This window comes from Rhinopithecus bieti, unplaced genomic scaffold, assembly GCF_001698545.2.
Source record: "Rhinopithecus bieti isolate Rb0 unplaced genomic scaffold, ASM169854v2 scaffold_16175, whole genome shotgun sequence".
NCBI lineage: Eukaryota > Metazoa > Chordata > Mammalia > Primates > Cercopithecidae > Rhinopithecus > Rhinopithecus bieti.
The window spans coordinates 488227-500389 of NW_016808491.1; the positions used below are offsets into that span (position 1 = coordinate 488227).

Sequence of the window (12163 nt, forward strand, 5' to 3'; positions counted from 1 at the left end):
GCCACAGCACTCCAGCCTGGGTGACAGAGCGAGACTCCGTTTCAAAAAAACAATAAAATAAAATAAAATGTAACAAGTTTATTACACTAAAAAAAGTAGATACCAATCTAACTTCTCTGATTAAAAAAAAAGTCCATCTTATACAAATGTTAACACCTTATGGTAAAATCTGAAGATTTTTCTAATTAAAATTAAGAATAAAATAAGGATAATTAAAATAAAATAGTTTTAATGAACTCCTGGAAGTTCAAGTCAGTGTATTAAGATATATGCCAGAAATAATCCTTCAAAGATATTATTATATGCAGACAAGAAGTTATACCATGTAGAAAATCCAAGATAATTAATAGTAACTACAGCAACCAATAGTTATAGGGGGCTTCCTGCATCAAATGTACAATATGATGTACTATCACTCTTATTCCTCACAATAATTACACAAGGAAAGCAAGCGGTGACAAAACTGTTTCAGAGAGCTGAAGTGATGTGCCCAAAATGACAGATGTAAGTGGCAGGCACCGGATTTGAACCCATATCTGTCTTACTCTGAAGTCTGTGCTTTCAGTGAGTACTCACTCTCTCTCAGAAACTATTAGATGTCTTTAAAAACAGCAACAAAAAGCTCATGATGGTGACCAGATACAGAACATACAAAAGTTAATTTCCCCCTTTTTATTGTTAACTTGCCTTGTTCCAGAAAGCATTTCAATTTGTTTAATAAAAACAAATGTAACTCAAGATTAAATCCAGGCAGTCTGACTCCAGAGCCTGCAGTTTTATCCACTGAGTAATAAATATGTCCTCAACATTTTCTTCTATGTTTAGCAATCTAATTTTTTATATAGCCAACATAAAAGCTGAGCACAGTGCTGAGATGTGAAACTCACCAGAAGTTGACCAAGCAAAGGCTGCTAAAGCAAGGGCAGCGAAGACGCAGGGTTCCTTCATGTTTCCGGGCAGGTCATGTGTTTCGTTTTAGCAGTTACACCAGAGAGAACTGAGTCTGTCATATAAATAACTGCTGGAACCCCTCCCTTCCTAGTGGGTAACTACTTCAGGTGATTTGTATATTAGTCAAGGCATATCATCTACATATGAAGTGCCAAGGAGATTGCAGCAAAAACTTTCGTTTATCCCTGAAAGACATTTGCCAAGAGATAAATTGCATAATTTATCACCTGGATTATTGAGACGTAAACATGATGAGTTTGCACAAGAGAAAAAAAAACTTCAGGAGACAAAAAAAAAAACCCAATGATAGTTTTTAAAGGTGCAGCCATCAGACTACAAAAATGTAAGCCGGAATGGGAAAGAAATTCCAGTACACAAAAGAAGATGACATATGGCTGGTAGTCCCTGACACAGGCTCTCCTAACTTCACACTGAATAAATATAAAAATGCACACGCAAAAAAGGGAAAATACTGAACATCACCTAGACTGATACACAATCTATTGTCTGAATCTAGGAGGAGAGGTTCAGCAGCTCTAGTCAGCCTCAGATAGACAGGTCTCCTATGCTTTCCCTCATGAAAGATCTCAAAGAAAAAAATCTCTGCCCACCCGAACAAAGAAGAGAAGCTCACGCTGGATCAGACTCTGGGCTTGTACCAACTAAGATCAGGAGCCGTCTCTCTGTTTTACACACGCTACTTTTCAAGACACACTCTATATGATTCCTCATCCTCATCTTTCAAATCCAGTTCCAAAGCTTGTAGCTCCCAAATAAGATAAGCAGACAGTAGGGGAGTCCTGCAGTGCAGCATCCTGGGAAGTACATGCCCCAGGGCATGGCTGACAAGGATGGGGAGGGGAAGAACCCTGGCAGCAGAGCATTCCAGGAGAGAGTAGTTTTTGTGTTTTTGTTGTGTTTCATGTTGTTTTTGAGATAGGATCTCCCTCTGTCACCCGGGCTGGAGTGCAATGGCACAATCACAGCTCGCTGCAACCTTGAACTCCTGGGTTCAAGTGATCCTCCTGCCTCAGCCTCCCAAGTACCTGAGACCACAGGTACGTACCACCACACCTGGCTATTGTTAAAAATTTTTTGTAGAAATGGGATCTTGCTATTGCTATATAGCTCAGGCTCATCTGGAACTCCTGGCCTCAGGTGATCCTCCCACCACAGCCTCCCAAAGTGCTAGGATTACAGGCTTTAGCCACTGAGCCAGGCCTGGAGAGTAGTTTTAAACAGAGGAAGTAAAGGAAAGTCACATGTCAGCCTTGCACACTGGCCTAAGCTATTTGCCCAACAGGTGCTACATCTGAAACTACAGCTCAGAAAAAGGAATTCCTCCGTATGGACAGGGAGTGGAGCCAAAAGCAACCTACACATTCCTGCCTTTGACTACACTAGCTCTAGAGATACCTCCTACTATGAGGAAGGATTAATGGGAAAAAAATAACCTGATGCCTATGAAAAAAATTGTATGCTACAAGGCAATGGAGGCTACTCTGAAGAGCAAGATCTAAAACTAACTTACAAGAATTCTTCCACATGGAAACTATATCATTATGATGTGTCAATACAGATTCATCAGTTGTGACAAATGTGCCACTCTGGTAGAGGATGCTGCTAAGGAAGGAGGTTATGCATGTGTTGGGGCAGGCGGGTATATGGGATATTTCTATACCTTCCTCTCAGTTTTGCTGTGAAATCTAAAACTGCTCTAGAAAAAATAAAGCTTTGGCCAGGCACAGTGGCTCATGCCTGTAATCCCAGCACTTTGGGAGGCCAAGGTGGGCAGATCACCTGAGGTCAGAAGTTTGAGACCAGCCTGGCCAATGTGGCGAAACCCCATCTCTACTAAAAATACAAAATTAGCCAGGCGTGGTGGCACACCCATGTAATCCCAGTTACTAGGGAGGCTGAGGGAGGAGAATTGCTTGAACCTGGGAGGTGGAGGTTGCAGTGAGCCGAGATCATGCCACTGCACTCCAGCGTGGGCAACAGAGAGAGACTCTGTCTCAAAAAAATAAATAAATAAAACCTTTAAAAAAAACGATATGAAACAGGGACAAAATTATATATAACTGGCTGAGATGAAAAGACAATAGGATAAAATAAAAGAGGAAGTGAGAGAAATATAAGCACCATAGCAAATTAAAATAACCATTTGAGACAATATGGAAGAGAAACTAAGCTATAGAACATCTTACCAGACTGTCCTTTTTAATACAAAGGACAAACTTTAAAAGGTCTCCAGAATACAGGAGAGAAAACCGAACCAATGAGAAGTGGTGCTAACTACAGGGAAAGGGTAAGGGGAGCCAGGGTAAGAATAAGTGTTTCTGAGAATCAAGAACAAATGGAACAGAAGCAATTAAAACTGTAACTGAAGGAAAATAGGCCCAGCACCATAGCTCATGCCTGTAATCCCAGCACGTTGGGAGGCCAAGGCAGGATGATTGTTTGAGGCCAGGAGTTTGAGACCAGCCTGGGCAATATAATAAGATTCCCTCTTTACAAAAATTTAAAAATTAGCTGGACGTGGTGGCATGCACCTCTAGTCCCAGCTATTGGGGAGGCTGAGGTGAGAAGATTGTTTAAGTCCAGGACTTTGAGGGCTGCAGTGGGCTATGATCGAGCCACTGCACTCCAGCTTGGGTGACAGGGTGAGACCCAGTCTCTAAAACAAATAAAAAATAAAAATAAGAATAAGCTGGAAGTAAAAAAAAAAAAAAAAAAANATGCCTGGTTGATATTGCTTTTAAGATAGGAAGAAAGAAAAAATCAATTTAAAACTATGTACACTGTTTACAATAATAAGAGCTAACATACACAGGACAAATACTGGAAAAGGCATATATAATGAAATGGTAACGGGTTATTATAAGTTGTGGGTACAACGGAAAGGTGAACCTCTCCCCCTTTGGAAACAAGGGATACACATGGTTCTCAGAGAGCTGAACTATGAGAGGACATAAGAAATAAACTGAAAGAGGTAAGTTATAGCCCAGGCTACTATCTATATGACTATAATAATATATCTACAGAAAAGGTCAAGTAAAATTGCTATCGACTGAACCACACAGAATCAAAAAAAGAGAACTACAGAAGTAAATGTGCCTGCAGCATTAGGTGGGGGAAGTTAGCCAAAGGAATTTGAGTCTTCTGACCTTAAGGGTGAGAGCATTGCTTATGTGGAGATGGCTATAGGCAAAGTTATCCCTATCAAAGCCTGATGCCAGTAAACACTGATTTTACACTCTACCTATCTAACCCCCTTGTTCTGATTCCATGGTCATTAAATGACCTGACTACGATTCTGTTTCATGCGTAATTATATCCAAAGAAAGAGAATGTGCTGATCAAGCACCTACATGTTTAACCTATGAGATGGCAACTCCTTGTTATAAATTAATAAATTAGATTATCACGGGAAAGAATGTGCTAATTTATGTATTTATTTGAGACAGGGTCTTGCTCTGTTGCCCAGGCTGGAGTGCTGTAGCTCAATCATAGCTCACTGCAGCCTCAAACTCTTGAGCTCAAGGGATCCTCCTGCTTCAGTCTCCTGAGTAGCTGAGACTACAGGCATGTGCCACCATGCCCAGCTAATTTTTTTTATTTTTTGTAGAGACAGGGTCTCACCATGTTGCCCAGACTAAGAATATGCTTAAATTTATAAGACTAAGTATTCAAGTGTTAGGAAAGCCATTTAAGTTTACTGGTTAAAGACATGGGCTTTGGAATCAGAGAAATACAAGTTTAAATCTTGGTTCTGCCACCTGCTGGCTGTGCAATCGCAGCTATAAAATGAGGGTAGTATCTATCTTGGGGATTAATGGTGTTAAACAAGACAATGCATGCAAAGTACTTAGCACAGTGTTTGGCACATAGTAGGTGTCCAGTAAATATTTATTGAATAAACAAAATGAATATACTTGATTAATAAATGGTTATTATTATTTAAAATTTGGAATTTAAATGAGCTCAGTTCATGCATGCCTTCTTCTAAAAGACAGATCTAACCTTAGGGCGCTGGGCAAAAATCAGAGTTTTGGACTTAACTAACTTGAAGACCAGACTCTTCCAGACTTTGATAATTTTCCACCATTCTGTAAGAGGCCTTTTGAGAAAAAGACTGAGAATCTTGTTTTTCCTGGTTTTAATACTCTGGGTAGTAGGATTATGAGTAACTATTTTCCTTTCTATTGTTTTAAATTGTCCATAGTACAAAAAAGTCCTTTTATTACCTAAGTATTTTTTTTTAATTAATACAAAATTTGGAAAAGAAAAGATAAATAATAAAGAATAAATAAAGGAAAGCTGGAAATAAGGTTTGGCACTAAAATGCACTGCAGTAAGGTGCCACAGGTTTGCTAAAGGTATCAAGGAAATTCATTCCTACATTTTCTATCAGACTTCTAAAAAAAAACAAAATCGATGAGCATCACAGGATCTATAAGATAAAAATAAGGTAAGGGCCCAGAAGAAGCATAGCCATTCTTATTAGTAAACCAGGAGAGAAATTCTTCCCACAGGTATTCATTAAAGTGTTTCTTCTTTAAATGAGCCACTGGCAAAATGTCGGAACACGAAGTCTAAAATGTAAACTCTGGACCAATTCAAGGGCACTATTGTTTCTGAATTACATAAACAAAGCAAAGTAAAACCCGAACCGCCTCTGAAGTGGGTTTCTTCCATAAAGTAGTCACATAACACAAACTGTGGAAATGGTGTTAGATGTATTTGATACATGACACACTTTTCCTCAAAATAACATATCAACATGAAATACCTAAAGACAGTGCAAAAGAAAATAAATAAAACCTGAAAAGAACGTTTTTTTCAGACTTTTTTTTTAACCAAATGCAAAGAATATATTAATAACTTCTTCTTTTTTTTTTTTTGAGACAGGGTCTTGCTCTGTCACCCAGGCTGGAGTGCAGTGGCACAATCATGGCTCACTGAAGCTTCCACTTTCCGGGCTCAGGTGATCCTCCCACCTCAGCCTCCTGAGTAGCTGGGACTACAGTCCCGTGCCACCCCGCCCAGCTTATTTTTTTGTAGACATGGGGTTTTGCCATGTTGCCCAAGCTTGTCGCAAACTCCTGGACTCAAGTGATCCATTCGCCTCAGAAGTGCTGGGATTACAGGTATGAGCCGTTGTGCCCAGCCTTATTAAAACTTCTTACTGGTAGATGAACAAAACAACCTTCTTTACTAGAATTAACTGAGAGCTCACATTACTTGTTTACTTTAAATTACAAAATAGTTTAAAAACAGAAGACAGAAATGTCACTGTTATAGGATCAATTCCATATTTTGGAAGAAATACGTAAGTTAGGATTTATATTTTCTAACATAAAATATAGTCTAGATCTTACCAGCTGATTCCATTTTCTTACTAACTGCTTCTGGGTATTCATCTAAGAATAAATCTGGTTGCAAAGGATGACCTGAAAAATTGACCCCAAACCATTAGGTTAATGTAACTACAACATAGTAAGATTTTAACATCTGTTTAGTAAACATATCTGTTTTATTAAAAATCATTCTGGTGCAACAGAAAAGGCCTCCATGAGAACTGTTGAATGACCTGATCTTCATTAAATTAATTTTCTCATAATTCAGTTATCCTCCTCTCCTCTGATAAATTTTATCTTCAAGATTTAATCCCCAAAAGATCACCTGTTCTATAAAGCCTTTACCTGCTCTCCCAGGAACCTTTGCCCTTCTCATCCTACACTGCTCTTCTGGCCCACATTCTTCCAAAGTGCTCAGGACTCATTTCTTACCTGCCCTCCTAAGAGCAGAGGGCTCCTTCTTAAGAAGGACTTTCTTCTCAGCATTAGTGCATTTGGGCTTCTTCTCTCTCTCCCTCTTCCTCTCACTCCATCATCATGAAAACTAAGCTATCCTATTCCATCCATTCCACTGGGTGATTATTATTATTATTGACACAGGGTCTCACTGTCACCCAGGCTGGAGTGCAGTGGCACGATCTTGGCTCACTGCAACCTCCACCTCCTGGGTGATCCTCCTCCCTCAGCCTCCCAAGTAACTGGGACCACAGGTGCAAGCCACCATACCCAGCTAATAATTATTTATTTATTTATTGAGATGGAGTCTCGCTCTGTCGCCCAGGCTTGAGTACAGTGGCACAATCTCGGCTCATTGCACCCTCCGCCTTCCAGGTTCAAGCAATCCTCCTGCCTCAGCCTCCCAAGTAGCTGGAATTACAGGTGCCCACCACGAGGCCTGGCTAATTTTTGTATTTTTAGTAGAGACAGAGTTTCACCATATTGGTCAGGCTGGTCTCGAACTCCTGACCTCAGGATATCCACCCACCTCAGTCTCCCAATGTGCTGGGATTATGGGCATGAGCCATGGCACCCGACCACTCATTTTTATTTTTTGTAGACAGAGGGTTTTGCCATGTTGCCCAGTATGGTCTTGAACTCTTTGGCTCTACTGATCTGCCAGCCTTGGCCTCCCAAAGCGCTGGGATTACAGGTGTGAGCCACTGCACACAGCCTCCACTGGGTCTTATTTTCAGCTAATGGTTGTGGTTAGCAAATAGGCTGTTTTAATTACACTGATAACTCTAAGACACATGCACACTAGAAGATTTAAAGGCCACAAAGCCTTCAAAACTGTAGTACAGTGAGACGTTAACAATTTCAATTGCTCTCTTTTTCTTTTCTCTTCCTTTTCCTTTTTTTTCTTTTCTTTCTTTTTTTTTTTTTTTTTTTTTGAGATGGGGTCTTGCTGTTTTGCCCAGGCTAGTCTCAAAATTCTGGGCTCAAATGAGCCTCCTGCCTCAGTCTCCTGTCTCTCTCTCTCTCTCTTTTTCAGAAGTTTAAGCAAACTTCTGGAGGGCAGGAATGAATTCATCTTTGTTGTATCCTAATATCATAGTATCTGGTCATACTAAGTTCTCAATACTTGATAGGATTTTTAATTTAAATAAAATGTTAAAACTTGTGCACAATTACACTGTCTTTAAAACCTAAAGTAATAATTATATTCCTGGGTACCAGGACCCAGAAGACCTGAATCTGGTCAGGTTCTGCCGCCTATTAGCCATCCGCTCTTAGGCAAAGGCTCAATCTCTCTGAGCCTGTTTTTCTACTTGTAAATATTAACTACCAAATATTCTGAGTGTACTATATGCTGGGCACTGTGCCAAAAACATACATTATCATATTTAGTCTTTACAAAAATCTTGTATGGAATGTATCATTCTCTTAAGTTTACCAATATGGAAATTGAGGCTGAGACAGACAAACTGGGTGACATGCTCAAAGCTGCATAGCAGTGAGCAGCAGAGCTGCAATATGAACCTGGCTTGTATTCTTCCAAATTCCATGTTCTTAATCACTAAGCATTACTTCCCTTACAGAATTGTTATGCAGGCTAAATAGATAATGCATATAAGAGTGCTTTGTAAAACTATAATCCACTATTTAATTCAGTTGGAACTGCAGAGATGAGCAGGGATGATACAAATATAAACATGGTTTGTGTCATTTAGAAGCTCAGTTTAATGAATAAGATTTAAAATATACTTTACCACAAATAAATTTAACTTTTATATATGGCTATATTAGAATACATCATATTCTATATGGTAAAAATCCATTATTATCATTATCATCCATGATTTCAGAGAGGGAGAGTTCCTTAAAAAGAAGGCTTTCTGGAAGCTTCTCAGATCACTTTACTGTCCATAAGACAGACCCTGCCCACTCATCTACACCATCTGTCATTAAGCTACTCTAAGAGACTGCACTTGAGACAAATATTTACAGAGTCCACAATCATAAATTATTTTAAACAAAAAAATTCATTACTGGCCCAGGTGCAGTGGCTCACACCTGTAATCCTAACACTTTAGGAGGCCAAGGCAGGCAGATCACTTGAGCTCAGGAGTTCAAGACCAGCCTGGGCAACATGGTGAAATCCCACATCTACAAATATAAAAATTAACAAGGTGTGGTGGCACATGCCTATAGTTCCAGCTACTCAAGAGGCTGCGGTGGAAGGATTGCTTGAGCCTAGGAGGTAGAGATTGCAGTAAGCTGAGATTGTGCCACTACACTCCAGCCAGGGTGACAGAGTGAGACCCTTTCTCAAATAAATAAATAAATAACCCACTACTGTACCATCTGTCACCACATATTCTTGAACAAAATCTTTACTCTGTGATTTTAAGACCAACTTTAAAAAATAATTTTCATTTCTTATTTCGAGATTTAGAAGTGGCTAGTAGCTGATCTGACTTTCTGTGCTTATATATATCACTTCAAAAGCCCTCAACTCACCTCTATTTTTCATTCATCTTTTTTTTTAAGTTGTGTTGCTGTGGGTTTTTTCCTTCATTGGGAAGGCAGCTTTTAAAATAACATATTCATTTTACGATCACACAAACACACAAAAAAAACAGATGTGTTCATTGCAGAAAATATGGAAAACATATCGTTACTTTTAAAACTATAAAAGCATTACCTGGTTTAATTGCATAAATGTCAAAATGTTGTATTCCTTCTGCTTTTAAGATATTTTCATCAATGACAAAGTTGCCAGTAAAACTTTTTGGCTTTTGGAAAATGGAATATGCTGCATCTGCAATGATATCAACTTTTCTACACTGGCTTTTGATACCAGGTCCTCCCAGCATCTCTGTAGCAGCAGTGTATATGGCTGTAGAGAAAACACACACACACATACACTCGTAACTCCAAATCAAATAATAAAACTATGGAAGTAACAAGCAAGCACTACCCTTCACAATTATCAAGGCTAATTCTTTCATTTCTTAGATGATGAAAACAAGGTCCAGACTGCTTAAGGGATTTGCCAAATTTTTTTGTTGTTTTTTGTTTTTGAGACAGTCTTGCTCTGTCGCCCAGGCAGGAGTGCAATGGCGTGATCTCTGCTCACCGCAACCTCCACCTCCTGGGTTCAAGCAATTGAACCCAGCCTTCCGAGTAGCTGGGATTACAGGCGTGCGCCACCACGCCCAGGAAATTTTTTGTATTTTTAGTAGAAACGGGGTTTCACCATGTTGGCCAGGCTGGTCTTGAACTCCTGACCTCGTGATCCATCCACCTTGGCCTCCCAAAGTGCTGGGATTACAGGCATGAGCCACCGAGCCCGGCCCCAGAATTTGCCAAATGTTCCACAGAGAGAACTGGGTAGAAAACACATGTTCCTTACTCTATGCAACACTGCCTTATACTACAGACTAAACCAGAAGACTCAAAGTAAAATTCAATGAACTTTCTGATTTAGAATGCTCAAGAATTTGCATGTCTTTTAAAGGAATAACTGAAGAGACCTCTAATAGCTTCCAGTTGATTCTCCTGATAACAGCTAAGAGATTACTGCCTGAAAACAGACAGTACCACCAGTCTTAATGCCCAAAATTTCCTTTCACATAAACATATGGAGTGTATATGAGGCTTAAAACATCAGTATTGCCTGTGATGACTCCTTCTCTGGGAAGAGAGCTTGTTTTGCCTCTTCAACACCTATCAGCCACCACCAACCACATGCACACATTCTTGTGGGAATTCACTGAACCAACAATGCCACTGATTATAAAGTGCACCATTATGTTAGGGACCACTAAGGAAACAAAAAAGCTGCCAATTAAATTATGATATATCATTCATTGTAAGATACAGACTGGTATCAGAGATGTGCAAATATAATACATGGGCATCTCAGAATCAATGAAAATGGTATAAACTCTTTCACCTAGTCAGTGAATAGGTTCCTTGAAAAATACTCAATAAATATTGCTTGGATTTCTGGGGGTCCTTTTTAAATTCAGACAACTGTTTTGTAGAAAATATTAGAAAATAGCCAGGTGCGGTGGCTCATGCCTGTAATCCCAGCACTGTGGGAGGCCAAGGTGGGTGGATCACTTGAGGTCAGGAGTTTGGGACAAGCCTGGTCAACATGGTGAAACCCCATCTCTACTAAAAATACAAAAATTAACCAGGCATGGTGGTGAGTGCCTGTAGTCCCAGCTACTTGGGAGGCAGAGGTAGGAGGATCACTTGAATCTGGGAGCCAAAGGTTGTAATGAGCTGAGATTACTCCAGTGTACTCCAGCCTGGGTGACAGAGTGAGACTCTGTCTCAGGGGAAAAAAAAAAAAAAAAGGAAATAGAAGTAAAAGGAAAAATTGCTTAATTAATTATAATTTCCCTATCCAGAGATAACTGCTGTTAATATTTGCATATAATTTTTACTATGTTAGGTATACTTTTAAAATTATGTCTCATATGAAGTAACTTGAAACTCTACTATTAACAGTACGTTATTAATTATACATTGTCAACAGTAACATCTCAATTTGCTTACATATATCCTAGTTTACATCAAACAAGAAAAGTCTATTTATTTATTTTCTAACATAATTCATAGGTTCACAGAAAGTCAGTTTATTTAAATGTACTTGGGTTTGTGAGTTTCTAGTACTTTAGATAAAACTTATTTCCATACATTGTTAAAATACAATTTTAAATTATTATATGCTAGAATAACTTACATATTTTGGTCTATAAGATGAAATGTCTGTAGCTTTTAAGGGCCATTGGCCCTTTTGCATTCACTCAAAAAATAGTTATTAAGCACTTACTATATATAAGTCAGGCGCTATTCTAGATATTAAGGACACAGATGTTGACAAAACAGACATAAGGCATCTACCTTCATGGAACTTACTCCCTATTTTTTTAAGGTTCAATTAATTTAGGGAATTTCTTGAAAGCATTGAGTTAGAAGACACGTTTCTACTTCCTAACTAAAAATCATTTACTAGGAATAATTTTTTTTTTTTTTTTTGAGATAGGGTCTCATACTGTCACCCAGGTCAGAGGTAGTGGTGAGATCATAGCTCTCAGCAGCCTTGATCTCCTGGGCTCTTTTTTTTTGAGACGGAGCCTCGCTCTGTCACCCAGGCTGGAGCGCAGTGGCGCCATCTCGGCTCACTGCAAGCTCTGCCTCCCGGGTTCACGCCATTCTCCTGCCTCAGCCTCCCGAGCAGCTGGGACTACAGGCACCCATCACCATGCCTGGCTAATTGTTTGTATTTTTAGTCGAGTCGGGTTTTCACCGTGTTAGCCAGGATGGTCTCAATTTCCTGACCTCATGATCCACCGGCCTCAGCCTCCCAAAGTGCTGGGATTACAGGCGTGAGCCAC

At 39.5% G+C, this 12163-nt stretch overlaps 1 protein-coding gene across 1 annotated transcript in view; it reads right to left on the bottom strand.

Moving 5' to 3' along the window:
- HSDL2 (hydroxysteroid dehydrogenase like 2) overlaps positions 1-12163 on the bottom strand; it is an 86393-nt gene that overhangs the window by 25853 nt on the left and 48377 nt on the right. Inside the window, exons 7-8 of the mRNA XM_017886751.1 lie at positions 9457-9651; positions 6333-6404 (exon numbers count right to left, since the gene is read on the bottom strand). Coding sequence (XP_017742240.1) covers positions 6333-6404; positions 9457-9651 — 267 coding nt within the window. The remainder of the gene's footprint in view (positions 1-6332; positions 6405-9456; positions 9652-12163) is intronic.